This window comes from Mercenaria mercenaria, chromosome 5, assembly GCF_021730395.1.
Source record: "Mercenaria mercenaria strain notata chromosome 5, MADL_Memer_1, whole genome shotgun sequence".
Lineage (NCBI taxonomy): Eukaryota > Metazoa > Mollusca > Bivalvia > Venerida > Veneridae > Mercenaria > Mercenaria mercenaria.
In genome coordinates, this window is record NC_069365.1 from 90973606 (window position 1) to 90990218 (window position 16613).

Below are 16613 nucleotides of genomic sequence, written 5' to 3' on the forward strand. Positions count from 1 at the left end.
ATACTAATTGTAATTGCTTATTCTTGTTGAGTAATGTCCTGACGAATTAAATTATAATTCTTACATCAAGACAATTCTCACCATTTTAGAAAAGTCTCATATTTCATGAAAAAAATAAATATATAATTATTTAAAACTCAATAAGAGAAATGACAAACATTTTTTCTCAATTATTAATTAATTATGATCTTTTTATCTAAGTAACAAAATGAAAACAGAAAAATTGAATATTGCTGGATTTTGATATTAGAAATTAAGGAAGCGCTCAGTTGCATTTTCAATAAATGAAAAAAATATGGACTTTCATGATAAAATCCAGCAATAAACAGATATCATAGTTCAAAATACAGATGATTTATTTATAGATGAATTCTTCATTCTTTTTAAAAAAGTGCCTGATTGCATTTTCCTTATTTAATTTCTTTTATAAAAATCAAGCAATAATGAGATATAATTCTTTATAAAGCTTGATTAATTGAAAAATTGATATGCTGTTGTATTTTATCACTTTGTTTGTTTAGTCCCAATTTAATCAGGCTTTCTAAACTCGTTATAGAAGTGAGAACTGGTTTGCTATAAAGGTGAAAAATATCACATGCAATCTATGCACTGCACAGAAGCTATACAGTAGATTAATATGATAAACGGAAGCAAGTCTATCAATCGTCCAGTTTTACTGCCAATACGCGGACCCTAGGCCACTTACCTTGCATACCAGAATCAGTGTCTTTAACGTTTTACATTCAACGTGGTAATACTTGGAATGAAATATACTCTGCCATTCTTGTATCTGCACCAGGGATAATATCTGAATATACCCTTATCAGTTTCATGTCATTTTTGATGCTCTTGTAGATAATAGTTTTGCACAGAGTAGCCTGCGCGATTTCCTTGAAAGATGTCCGTGGTTTGCTAGCTGATAATGTAGCAATAAAAGGATAAAGTGTTACAAAATAAGATTGCATTTGGTGGATGTATACGCAAAACGTTTTATCTTCAAAATTTGAATCAAGACTTTTATGTGTTTTGGTGTGATACAAACATAAACATGTTTAGGATATTGTTATGTGCTGCTGACATAGCCACCCAATATATATTTACGACTTGCCTTCTGCCCCACGTCAGTACTCTTGAGAATATCAAACATAGAAACGTGAACTGACAAGAATTTGTACCAAGATGGTTACTCAAGGACAAGAGTATCCCGGATATGTTTTAATAATGAACATATGGAGAAATACTCATTTGACATTTTGATACAGGGATGGAAATTTTAATATATATTGTTCCAGATACTTACTTATGAGATCGTACTCAGTTTTTGTATTTATGATTGTTATAATTTATTTTAATACATCACACGAGGATGCACATAACATGTTCCGAAGAAAGGCAGAATTCACTTTCTATGTAGCTGTCTTCAACCATTTTGAACACAAAAAGCATGGCCGCCAATTTATATTGCTAAAGCTTATGCTGATTGTTACATTTAGGTAAATACATACTGCACAATCGATGAAATAGGATATGCTTAAGTTACTTAACATCTTATATTAAAACACAACAGATAAGGCCCACATGAAAGATTGGGAAACCAAATGTGTAGCCTCATTAAATAAAGTCTTTACTTACTTACTTACTTACTTACTATAATGCATGAATGTTCATTTTAAGAATTTTAGGGCGGCCTTTATTAAATACGTTCAACGTAGTAACATAATTTTCTGCAACCATGGTACCCTTTACAAGTGTGTTTTGCTAAATTTAAAGAAGAAAAGTGTGCAAGTATCCTTCGCTCAATTGGTAAGACAAAATCTATACGTTTATTTATATGTCATATCTTAATTGTTTTAACATGACAGCCATCCTTAGTTCTAAAATATCAAACTAATTATGTATGACCTCGTTATCGCTTTTTATCGTTTAGTAATGATTTAAACCATTTTGTAGAAATAAAGTCAAATAAAGTCACAAGCAGCGTTATTGAAATATACTAAAAGTTGCCAAATTGATGCAACATTCTTTCCTAAGAGAAAAACAAAAGTCCGAAAATCAAAAAAAAAAGAAGTTTGTTTTATGATTGTAACCCGTCGAAGTTGCTGTTAAAACATTTTTGTACAATATGTAGTCTGATTTATGTTCCGTGAGCAGACATCTCGTGCAACTAACTTTTATCATAGTCTTATTTTCAGATTTTTGTATCTTTGCAATTTGTGACATTCAGGAAATGTAGCAGAAAATGGAGTGGCCAGACATTTAGATAACATTCCAGAGGGGTCTGGGGCACACAGAGCAAATGACGGGAGTACGGAATCTTGTAGTTTCACAAACGTACCGACAGGCAACAGAAGTAGAAGCCCTTGGTGGAGGGTGCAACTACCACATAATGAAACAATTCAGAGTATGGAATTTGTCACGAAAGACGAATATTTGGGTAAGTACAAACTGATTTAGCGCATGAAAAGTATGCAGCCTGTTACAGATAAAACTTAGGGCAGATTTTGTATTAGTTCAGATGAACGACCATTTGATATTAGTAACAAAAGACGAACTATAAGTGTATCCTCTACGTTTGGTGTGTCGTTTACATGTACAAAAGATAATAGGAAAGGGTAAATTTCTCGGAAGCACAGAGCACCAAAAAACAGCCCCAGAGTAAAGATAAAAATCATATTATTATAATAATTACTATTTAGAATTAAACTTGCGCCAGAAGAATAGCAGTCTTATTGTACCCCCGACAACAAAGTTGTAAGGGGGTGTATACTGGTTTCAGGTTGTCTGTCTGTCCGTCTGTCTGTCCGGAGTCACAATCTTGTGCGCACCATCTCTCCTCAACCCCTTGACACAATTTTATGAAACTTCACACAAGTGATCAGTAACAACAGTAGTTGTGCATGGGGCATGTTAGGTTCTTTCAAAAGAAAATGCAGAGTTACGGGACTTTGTTTTTTGTTACTATACTATATACATAGACACAATCTTGTGCGCACCATCTCCCCTCATCCCCACTTGACACAATTTAATGAAACTTCACACAAGTGATCAGTAACAACAGTAGTTGTGCATGGGACATATTAGGTTCTTTCAGGAAAAAAAAATGCAAAGTTACGGGACTTTGTTTTTTGTTACTTTACTATATACATAGACACAATCGTATGCGCACCATCTCTCCTCATCCCCTTGACACATTTTAATGAAACTTCACACAAGAGATCAGTAACAGCAGTAGGTGTGCATGGGGTGCGTTTGGTTCTTTCAGAAAAACTATTAGCAGAGTTACGGGACTTTGTTTTTTATATACATAGACACAGTCTTGTGCACATCATCTCTCCTTATCCCCTTGACACAATTTAATGAAACTTCACACAAGTGATCAGTAACAACAGTAGTTGTGCATGGGACATGTTAGGTTCTTTCAACAACAAAAAATGTATAGAGTTGTGGGACTTTGTTTCTTGTTAACATACTATGTACAGTCTGCGTATGCAATCTTGTGCGCGCCTAATCTTCCGAACCCTTGCACACAATTTAATGAAACTTCACACAAGTGATCAGTACCAACCCTAGTTGTGCATGGTGCATGTTACGTTCTTTTAGATAAATATTCTGCATAGTTATGGCACTTTGTTTTTCGTTACTATACTGTATACATACAGTCTATATACGTACAGTCCACATAATTATGCAATCTTGTGTGCGTCAAATTGCAATGTATTGTGTCAGTGCATGCGGGGGGTACTTTCATCACCTTTAGTGATAGCTCTAGTTTCTTCGGTATAAGTTTTATTTTTCTTTATTCTGTTTGTCTTTTAGAGGCATGCCTATACACATGAACGAGCATTTGATAATAAGTGTGAGTGCACCGTTAGGCGAAAACAGTTTAAACGCTTATATGATATTGTCTTTACACTATTTAACAGATACTTTTAATACAGTGTACGACTTTTTCTGTTGATGTTATTCTGCTGTCATTTTTGAAAGTTGTGATTTGAATGAGGAGTCACATGTAAGTATTTTTCTTGGTCAAATAAAAAAATGTTGTGATAGCATTGTCAAATGATCGGAAATTTGGACACGTCGACTTCATGTTAATTTAGTCAAATAAGCCAATGTTTTGATATTAAAAGCTAGAACAATCTGACTAAAGTACTTGGTCTTTCTAAACGAAGATCTGAGAATGACCCATTCACATTCGTCTTCTGTATATTTTGGATTTCCAATATTGTTTTTTTATTTTTGCAAATCTATTTTATTTTAACCAATCAGACGACTTGTTCGAATGTCAAAGAGTAAGAAAAATGTGCAGTCAATTCTGGGCTCGAACGCGAGACCCCTCGCTTACAGAGCATACAGACTGAGCTAACCGGCTATCTGACACATTACGACACGAATTGTAAATATCAAGGCCAACTATAGATTTGCAAAATGTTGTAAGTTAAGCTCTGATTGGCTAGTGAAAGGGTCGTGAGAACGAAGCTATCAATAGCTCTTTCTCAGATCCTAAGCGTAGCGTAATAGGAGATGTACTTTAGTCAGATTGAAGCTAGATATAACTTATCTTCATATTATATATTATTCCTCGCTTACATGTATGTGATTTAATCATATGGATTCATGTTGATTCTATGCAATTATATATGGAATTATAGATGTTTATATCCCATTACCTACACAAAAAAGTATATAAAAAAATAAATAAAAGGAAAACAACATTTTTTTTTTTGAATTGTGACACATTCCTAAAACAGAGATCAGTGCACAAAATGCTTGTAAAACTTTACCAGTATGGAGATTCTGCTAAAAAAAAGTCTTGTCCAACCCTGGACTTTGGTAAAATATTTATTCCTATTAATGTTTTTGTGGTCTTAAGCAATATAGTTCGTTTTGCTTTTGACTCAGTTTCAGACTTGTTAGAATAACAGATTCAATTCAGACTTTATAAATAATAGAGTTTCGCTTAAGACGATGCTAGGGGACATCGGGAGGTGGTGTAGTTCACTGACTCAGTAAAATGAGTCTGTTTCTATTTTGCTTCGATGTATTTATTTGCTGCAGATTATACATTAGATATTGAAAATGGCTTTCTAAAAATGCTTAGGTTTATAAACTGTCTAAATGTAATAAAAAGTCACACCTTTGACGATTTTTATCTTCGATTTCCTTTAAATATGTTTTAACTTCCGTTTTGTATTATTGTATCCATTTGTTTTTATTGACATGCATGCTGTCGAAGTGCCCGTATATACATATACGAATACCCTTTCACGTGCAGAATGCTTTTTGGAGCCTGCGTTCTTTAAAGTAGATTTTCATGTCAGAGTTTTGTTACACGTTTGTTGTTGTGTTGGTATATATAGTAAGCAATTCCATAAGTTATCGTTGTGGTAATTTCTGACGTGAATAATTATTGTGCTTGTTAAAATAAATCTATAACGGCACTTTACATTTTGAATATCATTATTCTTCTGTTTTATTTTACCAAAATTGCATATAGAATTTACATCATTTTCATTGTTTGAAAAACATTTGACGTCCTGAAATAATGCCACTAAACTAAACCAAATCTATAAAAAGAATGCATTTGCAAAAAGTATACAGAAGTTTGTGACATGATTTCCACTACGACATAATTGTAACAATTGATAGTTAGTGTTCAGAATTACCCAAATTACTGAAAGTATGTTTAACTTATTGCCTGAATTTAAACGTTAAGTCTTTTAGTCTTAATTTGTTCTGAGGTTCATCGTCCTGATTAATCAACGGTCACACATTTTTTTTTGTAATTGAAGCAGACCATTGAGTCTGATTCTCAACACTAGAATTTATGCTTACAAGTCTATTGTCTCATTTACAGGTTATTTCAAAGGATTTAAAGTTACAGTTGAGAATGTTCCAGCAAGCAAGGATACTGATGTAGCATACTACCCTCCTGCTTCTCAAGTACAATTGTGTTACCAGCATAGTAATTTTGCTCCCACCAACAGGAAGATTTATGTCACCTGCCATAAACCTCTTGAGGGAAACTTGGTGAGGTTACATCTTGCAAAGACAAACACGCAACTTGTGCTTTGTGACGTCAAAATAAACGGCGGTAAGATATTTAGAAATAAAGTTTATTACTACATTTTGGAATGTGTTTTAAATGGATTTGTTACATTGCAATACAAAATAAAGTGATACGATTCGTACCAAAGTACAAAAACGACTGATTTTTTGTATCTGTTCTGTTATTAATAAAGTGACTGTCTTAGATGATAAAAACGCTTGATTTCACTGTATTGCACAACTTCATTCTGGTTGGCCAGATAACCGCACTTTATAGACATTGTTACATGATATTTAATGGTATTTACTTCCCTACTGAAAAGTGAACTTACATTTACGACATTGCATAATTACTAAAACAGCTGTCAATTTGAAAATTACAAATCAATTTGTAATAATAATAATAATAATAATAATTATAATGATAATATTAATAATAATGATAGTAACAACAACAATAATAATAACAATAACATATAATTGTCTAACATAATATAAATTTAAATATTCTTAAGCATAACAAACCAATCAACAGGAAACACACATATACAAATGAAACGACATACATGTAAGCGCCCGTAGTCTGAGAAAAAAGAAACACATATATTTTTAAATGCAATAAGTTGTTAGCGAATTGCTGCCGAAGGAATGTAATAGGTGCACATGATTAATTGGTAGAAACAATAAAATTGGAGCACGGATATCTTATATTGGTATAACACTGATCGGAATGTTAAGTTACTTTGAAAACGGTTACACTAAGGTCAAACTGTACCTTTTTCTTAAAAGAGACCATCTTTATATACCAGCTAATTCAGTAATCAGTGAACTCTTACAATAATGTGCAGTCAGATTTTAAATAACCAACTTCGAAGTTTAGAATACACACCAATTTCAGTACGAAAATTACGTTCATTTTTGAAAATTACATTTACGAAAATGCATATTTTTTGTTCTATAGTAATCTAATAATAGTATTTGGTAAATATATATGTTGTTTTGTTGCGTGAACAGTAAAATAAAAGAAACATGATGTTTTTGTGCCTCAAGAAGTTAATGCACCAGTTTAAACAGTATTAAACTATTATTATTAATATATCAATTCTGCGCTTTCTCCGTTCACATAAGATCCAGAATGGTTACTGACACAATCAAGCTTTAACTGCCCTATCACGCGCCGTAATTAGGTCACTTATCAAAGGAATCATGCACTGATCACGCAGCGTTTCCATAAAATCTTCACACCGTGATAAATAGCATCCGACTAAATGGGATGTAAATAGGCTGATCACTACCAAATAGAATGTAAGCCTCCGCAGGTCTAGTCACAAGTAGTCCAAATATAAATAGTACTAATCTTTTTTCCTTTCCTAGTGCATTTTCTCGGCAGCAACGTGCTTACTTTTACCCTACCGCGTTTCAGTATGTATCACTTTGCATTGTAATGAAATCGGCATGTTCCTATCGCATGCTAGATAAAAATGGCGGCGTAAGAATTTAATGTCACGAAAAGAGAAATTGAAAGAAGCGAAAAGTAGTAAATTCAGCAGGTTGTATTTAACGAACTGTAGTTTTCTTATATAAAAGTTAACAGCCCCTTTTCTTTTTGTTTTTCTAAAGTAGCGATCTAGTTCTTTATGGGAATATAAGTCTCTGAAAATCTGATATGCTAGAAAATGTCGAAACACCGTTATGAAGTGAGTGGATTTTATATGAAATAAAGAACAGCTGGATTTAGTGGTGTTCAGCCTATAAGGGGCAATACATGTTATTTTCTGAAAGCCCTCGAAAATGATTGGAAATGCCATTAATCTATTCTTTATGATGTAAAACGGTAACAAATGGCTGAAAACGCTTAAATTTCTTGTGTTTTTGGAATTTAGATCGAATTTTCGACCAGGTGGCACTATTTTGGTTCGTTTTAGGACCTAGTAAATGTCTTTTCTCGCATTTTAGCACTTCAGTTGTCTAAATAATATTGAAAATTAGCATGTTTCTGAATGAAAATGACAAACATCGTAACGATTAAATGGATGGTAAATGTAAATTCCACGAATAAGGTAAAATTAATTGAAATATTGCTTGCACAGGGCTAAATTTTGCATATTTTTGGGGATGGGGGTGACCTGTAATGAATTGTCATTTCTCTACATTTTCTCAATATTTTGTACCAAAACAAAGTAGAATCATTGTGAAATAGGTGTACCTTGAGAATGAATGCAAATTCATGGAAAAATAAGACAAAAATTTTCTCTTATAGGCTGATCACTACCAAATAGAATGTAAGCCTCCGCAGGTCTAGTCACAAGTAGTCCAAATATAAATAGTACTAATCTTTTTTCCTTTCCTAGTGCATTTTCTCGGCAGCAACGTGCTTACTTTTACCCTACCGCGTTTCAGTATGTATCACTTTGCATTGTAATGAAATCGGCATGTTCCTATCGCATGCTAGATAAAAATGGCGGCGTAAGAATTTAATGTCACGAAAAGAGAAATTGAAAGAAGCGAAAAGTAGTAAATTCAGCAGGTTGTATTTAACGAACTGTAGTTTTCTTATATAAAAGTTAACAGCCCCTTTTCTTTTTGTTTTTCTAAAGTAGCGATCTAGTTCTTTATGGGAATATAAGTCTCTGAAAATCTGATATGCTAGAAAATGTCGAAACACCGTTATGAAGTGAGTGGATTTTATATGAAATAAAGAACAGCTGGATTTAGTGGTGTTCAGCCTAAAGACAGCAGCAGGTACACAAGAACAAGACGTTTTACACATTCAGTAGTTCTGAATAGGCTTTTTTAATTATGATAACTTCGACAACATGTCGACATTTTATACATACACAAAATGAACCGTTTTGTTTTGCAGGTAGAAATTTGGCGTTTCGGAGAAATGTCACATTCAGTTCAGCATTGAACGAGATTAATTATCCATCTACAAATGCAGTGGACGGCGTATTTAAAGACATCTGGCCGTTTTGTTTTGCACTTGATGATAATTGGATACGAACGACTCACTGGTTAACTATAGATTTGGGTCACTTGTCGTTTATTACCCTCTCACGTATTACCAAGTTCTCAAGGACAGATGGTTTGCAATTTTCTATCTAAATCTAAACGTAGTTTATATTGTCGTTCCTTCCCCTCCATCAATATTTAGCACAATTTTATATGTACTTGTTGGATGTTTGAAGCAACCCGTCTGAAATATTTTTCCATTACTGTAACAGCTTCTTTTTGTTGTGGGCCTACTATGCAAATGCGTGGTTCTGGGGCTGTGCTTTTGGTGCTCTGTGCTTCCGAGAAATCTACCCTTACCTGTTATCTTTCGTCTCTCAGTTGCATGTTATAATAGTAAATTGTCACTCACATTTGAATTGTATGAATTAATGTTAAAAACAAATAATAAAATTACTCTTGAAATTTTATATAACTTCTTAAACTAAGAGAGAAGTTCATATCGATACCCTTCTTTTAATATTTCGGTTTTATACATTTCCAAACTCAAAATGGAGAGATAGATAAGATTAAACAAAAGAAAAATAATACCTTTAAATAATTTAATTAAATGGTATTAAACACGAAAGTGCTACTAAAATATTAAATACCAGTAAAAGGGAATATTACCTTTTAACAAGCTAACCTAATCATATCACAATAAAACTTTGAACTAAATAATACATTGTTCGTACGTTTTCACGTTTTTATTATAAATTAAAGGTCCTTCATCGTCAGAATTGCTATCAATTAATATATTGTGAGTAAAGTTCACATTCTTGTCTGGTATATTTTACATATTCTAAACTTATTTAAAGACGAAACATCACAGTAAAATAAATGTGACACTTTCTCTACGATACATTTTAGATATAAAAAATAACTGGAAGAGAATTCTTACAGCGTCTTACTATGACGCCTCTCTTGTGTACCATATGCAATTTATAATAGTGACAGCTGCCCCACTCACCCGGGCGTCGGCTTTGGAAATAAATGAGATAGTCGCTATCTCATGAATACTATGTGTAAAGTACTGGATTGAAACTTCCTTTCACAGTTATTAGAATTACTGAAATAACCAAGTACGATAACTAATAGTTGCATGTAATACATAACACATTTTCGAATTAGAAGTTGCCTGTCTTGCCAAGTTTCCCTTGTGTAATTGAGAAAATGTCGAATTTATTTATTTCTATTAATAAACCCAATTTATAAAGCGTGCTATGATAAAAACGTTCAAAGGCGCTTCACAAAGAACAAAGGCAGCCAATCAGGTCATATATCTCGTCCTCTACTAGTACAAGTACAGAGTGATCTGACCAGAGGGACAGAGCGAGACAAATCCTCCAGAACTGTCCGGCTAACTTAACCTAGTTCTTTACGAATAGACAGTTTAATTTTCAACGTGCCCGATGTAAATAGAGTCTGTAAAAAGATCTTTTGAAGCATAGCATGCAATCGTGAAGAATGATAGCAAGCTCAGTTTGATTGGGTCTGTTCATGAGATGTAATGAAATGTGCAACACTTCTCACGTCTGCTAGCACCGACATTAGCTGAACTCTATCATACATCCACTGAATGAATTCTATGATCCAAAAGGAACAGAAAATATAACAATACTGAACACAAGTACGGGGAGACTTGTAAAAGAGCCGATCGATAAACGTCTTTCCTAGAAAGAACCAGCACTACCCTCTTAGTCAGTTGGGAGACACTGAATAAAAGTCTCAGACCAAGATATAGAGAGAACTGTCTTACGGATAGCTCTTACTAATGATACGCTTTTGTTCTAGTGCTTCGGTGTACACCTTTCATTTCTTTTGCTGCTTAAACTCCTAGAAATGAGAACATAAACAAACAAATGCTATGCATGAAATAGGGCGAACACATGTTTCAAATAAGTTGAGATTACTCGTGAATGTAATAAGAATTTTTGCCTAAATAAACACGAATTTCGTCACTGAATTGAATTCACTGAATTGAATTGATATGAAAAAACGTTACATGGTTGACAGCCACATTAACACATGGACAGAAAAACTTTGCTTTCCTATTTTGATTAGAACGATTTATATACTGTTAAATTAAATTAAATTTAGAATTTGCTTAAAATTTATTGATATGGGATTCGGCAATTTTTATATAGATCGATATTATTTATTAACAATGTCACTTATTACTTAACATTTTTCAGATCGTATCAGGAATTATCTGTTATATGTATCAAACACAACAACAGAAGCTGATGCTGTAAATGTCTATAACGATACAGGGAACAAACCACCAAATTTAAAAGTAACCCTAAATGTAATAGGACGTTATGTTACAATAAAGCGACTTTCTGCACATAGAACACTAGTCTGTGAAATGGAAATATATGGAGGTAAAAAGATAATGTATTTTTGTTCATGCGTTTCGGAGCTTTATCTACAAAGGATGTAATAATTATCAGTTAAACAATTTCATGGCATGGAAATACAAATGATCGCTATAACTGATAAAAATATACGGAAATATTTTACTGCATGTAAATGTTTACTTAAAAAGAAAACTCTTTCTTCCAAGGTTACTCAAAATTACTGAAAGAATAAGTTTCTTTCAAACTGGAAAAAAGGTTAAGTTGATTTCTTTTGTGTAAACAATACATTACATTCCTTATGCTCACTCGATGATGTGAATTAGATATTCCGACGCAACAAATGTTTAATTATTGAATATGATATTTCTGCGTAAGCTCTAAAATGAGAGGTGTGCGTTTCTTTTTCATGAGATACTTACGGAAACAACGTGGTATCATGTGGTCACTTGGCCACGATAATTTATCTAGTTTTCACGGGCTAGCATCTAGTGGGAATAAGATAATGAATTTTTAGTACTAAATAGTATCTGGTCCCATGAGTAAGGCTTCAAGATAAAAAAAATCGCACCAATATTTCGTTGTCGTGAGATAAAAAGCATAAACGTGTCACCTCGGAGCTGCCGTAGATTTCTGTATGCCTAAATGACACATTAAGATATTCGTATTGCATGTAAACAAAGTGACGACAATAAACAGAACAATTTTACATGAACACGGACTAAAAAGATATTGTGGCTCTTATTACCCGTCCACTTTCTGAAAATAAAATATCTTGATATTACTTTTACCAAAATGAGAGAAATGTCAAAATACAACACACAAAATGCAATACACTCTTGATAAATGTTCCAAGTCTACCTACATTTGTCAGGGTATTTTCAGTGTAACTTTCATTAACTGCGAGTCGCCATCAAACATATCTATCTTGCATGTTGCTCTGAACTTTCCTAACGGAAACAATGAAAGGGATAAAGATGAAATAGAAGATTTATGACAATTCATACCTACAAACATTATATGAAGCTATTTTGTCTTTAATGAAATTCAGCCATGGAATCATGCGATCGTTTTCCTTTTGATATAGACTGCATGGCGGGAAAATGTGGTTATGACTGTTCGGTGGAATGTCGGTGTAAGACTATAGAAGACAAAATATCAGGAGTATGTACCTCTGGTTGTGAGGGTAGATGGACCGGTCCAGGCTCACAGTGTGTTAACGGTGTGTATATAATAACTTTATACTTCTTGAAAATGAGAAATAAATATCAGAACTCCAGGGATAACGTACAGATTAAATCAGTCTTTGTTTAGTGAATTAAAATTTAATTGTTTCTCAGTCAATATTACTTTTGTAAATCAGAGAAACATGTAATTGGTATTTCACATATCACTTTGTCAAATACATTTATGTAAGTTTTCAAATATTCATCATGAAAACTTGAATGAAATATTTTTCATATAAGATAGGAAAATTTTCTTCGTAAATAAATTCTTTCTCTTTTTTTACTTTCAAAATAAAACAAATTTTACATAAATGAAAAAATGCCGAACTTAAAAAAATGTAGTATGTTGTGATCCAACTCACATTGCTTTAATTACACTTTATGAATGTGCTTGGTGTTATAAAATGTTAAAGACATTAAAATATTGTCAGGCTATTCTTTGCAGAATGCGGAACGTTTCAATGGGGTCAAAATTGCACAAACCCGTGCGGTAAATGCAAAAATTCCCAATCATGTGATGTGATAAACGGATATTGTCCATTCGGTTGTCAAGACGGATATGTTGATAGTCCACTGTGTGGCACTGGTATGTATAAAATGCACTGCATGCACGGGTGTAAATTTAAGACATAATGTTTTCTGAACAGTGATTATGATTTTTAACGAAGTCATTGATTGTAGTTCAGATTTGTAGGAATTATACAAAGAGGACACAGTCCGAGTGGTACAACGATACGCACCTAAAAGAAAAAAATGATTCTGTTGAACATGAATTGGTGTTTTGTTCTTTCGAGTTTGGCATAACATCCACCACAAAGAGCGTCTGGTTTGTCTCGTATTCATTTTTACAGCGCCACAACGCTCTAACGAATTTATGTCAGGGTTAGATTTATGCGCTAGATATTCTTTGATAATTTGGCTAAAGTCCTGATGTGGTTAATACCATTATAAGTGTACAGAAATAACATTCAGTCATTTCTTTGCATTTTAAAAAGTAGCAAGGGCCATCGATCTTTACAACATCAAGGTAGAACAGACAAAAAGGCCGATGCACTTTAAGTTGTAATTTGCCATCTGATAAAATGCATATAAAATATCTTCAAATCCAGTAATAAATTTTTAGTCGTTGTTTTTTATAATGCAAAACGCTTTCATATGTGCCTTTGAAGTGATGAAAACATTGACAGGTTGACTTAATGCGAGGTTTCCAATATCCAAGTCTTCCTGGATATACTTTCGGTGTCACCATCGATCCTTTAACACTTGTGGCGTAACTATGATTTAAACCCCAACCACATTTGTACATCTGACATTTAGAAATAACCGCAACTGTAAAACCGTTATTGAATATAAGTTTTATATATCATGTGAAAAGCTATATTGAATATTATTTTTTAATGGTTTGAAATACGCCGAAGCGTTTTAATACTTGAAACTTTGCGTGTCCATAAATTAAACATAAAATATTTTAACTATTTAAACGTAAGTACGCATTATTTTATTGAGAATGTCCGGATGGCACATATGGTGGAAACTGTTCGCTCGACTGCAGTGGTAATTGTTTCGACAGAGATGCATGCAGAAAATCTGACGGATATTGCGAGAGAGGATGCAGTCCAGGTTATACAGGCGACAAATGCAATCGAGGTAAAAGATCGTTTCTTTTGTAATACATGTGAAATGTATAGATGTTTTATCATCTACTCATAACACAAAAAGCATTGCTGAGTAAAACGTTATTGCAAAAAGAAAAACGAAAAAAAAAAACACAATTTAATTTTCTATTGCAAATGGCTGTCTATAGCTTAAGAGCCAGTTCATACCTGTATCTATAATTCACCTCTATGTATGGTTACAGGGCACCTTGTATTTGTTTAATAAACGGACGACGCTGGGGCCGTGTATCTTTGTCGAAACCTCTGTCTGTCATCCCTGTGTATGGCTACAGGACACTTTGTATTTGTACAGATAAAACGGGCGTCACTAGGCCTACTGTCACTCGTGTGCATGGTTTTAAAGCGCCATGTTTTTTAACGACGTTGGGCCCCGTGATCAGCCGAACCTTCCTCAACCCGTATACATGGCTTCTGCGCACCTTGTTTAAAAACATAAAAAAACATGGTTATTGTGATCAACCTAACATCCTCACATGCTACCCAGAGCAGCATTTTTTAAAATAATTATAATTTTTTCTGTATACAGTTGTCAAATTCTAACCAAACTAAGAATCCTTTCAGTTGTGTACAATGATGGTCTCCTATATCCGCGTAGTTTAAAGGTCCAATACTAAGGAAAGTGAACATTTTAATTTCTTTTAAAAAGCACAGAAACTATTTCATTTTATTGGAAAATGAAAGTTGGTATGTAAAAATTCGAAATAAATCGCAGTATATATACAATTATTTTTCTATGAAGTATGAAGAAAGTTAAAAAGACCTGGGGGGTCATTCTGTCGATTCATTGAAATTTCAACATAATACGCATACATTTCTTTGAGTTCCAAAGACCTTCTGTAAATTTTGACCTGCCAATCTTCATTATTTAGTGTCTTGCAGAAGTCTATGCACTGGCTATGAAAAAAATTGCCAACTCACTTTCCCTTAGTAATGGACCTTTAATTTGTCACCCGGATTTTAATTGGGAAATGAATGGGCTGTAATGATAGTGCCATCGCAAGAGTCAGTGATAACGTGTTAATATGTGGTCGGTCCCAGATTCCTGCCTGAAATATGACCAAATTCGATATTTCTATGATTGTCCGCCAAAAGATTTAACCGGTAATGATTAAATTGTGACAAATTTGATATTTCTAAGTTATATCGCCCTATGGGGATAGTGATTAAAGACAATACAGCGGCTTTCAAAATAATTGATATGCATATACCTGAATATTTGCTTCTTTACAGAATGCACTTCTGGCTTGTATGGAATAAACTGCACGTTACGTTGTAGTGTAAACTGTGATAATGTAACCTTAGATTGTCATCATGTGAATGGAACATGTTTAAGTGGATGTGTCGCCGGATGGAAAGGACAAATGTGTGACAAAGGTAAACGCTGTATATCTAAATTACAACATAAAATTAGTTTGTTTGCCTTTCATTTTAGCTGTTTTGTAACGAAAGAAAACTATCGTGAAAACGTTAACATTGCTTACATAGGGTAGGTGTATTTATCTGTGTGTTGAGTAATGCTTATACTAGTGTATATGGTAATACAAATGAACATGACTGTATAGTCTTGCATACATGGTAGAACATACATATAATGACAGTACGAAAAATACTATTTCTGTTATGACAAAAATTGGAGGGCCTGGTACGGTACAACCATATTTGGGCCAAATCCATTAAAACTGTACGACAAAGATTTTAGGGTGGACTGACTGACAGACGGACGGTTGAAGTTACAAGGCGGCAACTATGAGCTTACTTTTGTATATCATTTTCAACAGAAACATAAGAATATTTCATTCCCTTAAGGACCAATCTGACTAAAGTACCTGATCTGAGAATGACCCATTCACATTCGTCTTCTGAATATTTTGGATTTCCAATACTATTGTCTTTATTTTCATAAATCTATTTTTATTCTCATCAATCAGACGACTTGTTCGGATGTCAGAGTAAGAAAAATGTGCAGTTAGTCAATTGCTCGAACCTGGGACCCTTCGCTTACAGAGCAAGTGTCTCATGGACTGAGCTAACCGGCTATCTGACACTTTATGGCACAAGAATTGTAAATATCAAAAACCAAGGCTAAATATAGATTTTCTTAGCTTGCAAAATAATGTAAGTAAGCCTTGATTGACTAGCGGAAGGGTTGTTAGAACGAGGCTATCAATAGCTCGTCTTCAGATCCTAAACGTAGCGTAATAGGAGATGTACTTTAGTCAGATTGCTTTAGGACTTGTTTCATTTTAAAGTCATGAGCTGTGTAATAAATTTTGCTTTGTCTATTTAGAGAGTTAAAGACCTTTCCAAAAATCTTT

At 33.6% G+C, this 16613-nt stretch overlaps 1 protein-coding gene across 1 annotated transcript in view; it reads left to right on the forward strand.

Annotated features, from left to right (window-relative positions):
- The window catches only part of LOC123543877 (receptor-type tyrosine-protein phosphatase mu-like), a 68292-nt gene that overhangs the window by 18950 nt on the left and 32729 nt on the right, over positions 1 to 16613 (forward strand). The window contains exons 3-10 of the mRNA XM_053544277.1: positions 2225 to 2434; positions 5858 to 6094; positions 8912 to 9133; positions 11235 to 11423; positions 12484 to 12618; positions 13068 to 13208; positions 14129 to 14269; positions 15529 to 15672. Of these exons, the coding sequence (XP_053400252.1) occupies positions 2225 to 2434; positions 5858 to 6094; positions 8912 to 9133; positions 11235 to 11423; positions 12484 to 12618; positions 13068 to 13208; positions 14129 to 14269; positions 15529 to 15672 (1419 nt within the window). The remainder of the gene's footprint in view (positions 1 to 2224; positions 2435 to 5857; positions 6095 to 8911; positions 9134 to 11234; positions 11424 to 12483; positions 12619 to 13067; positions 13209 to 14128; positions 14270 to 15528; positions 15673 to 16613) is intronic.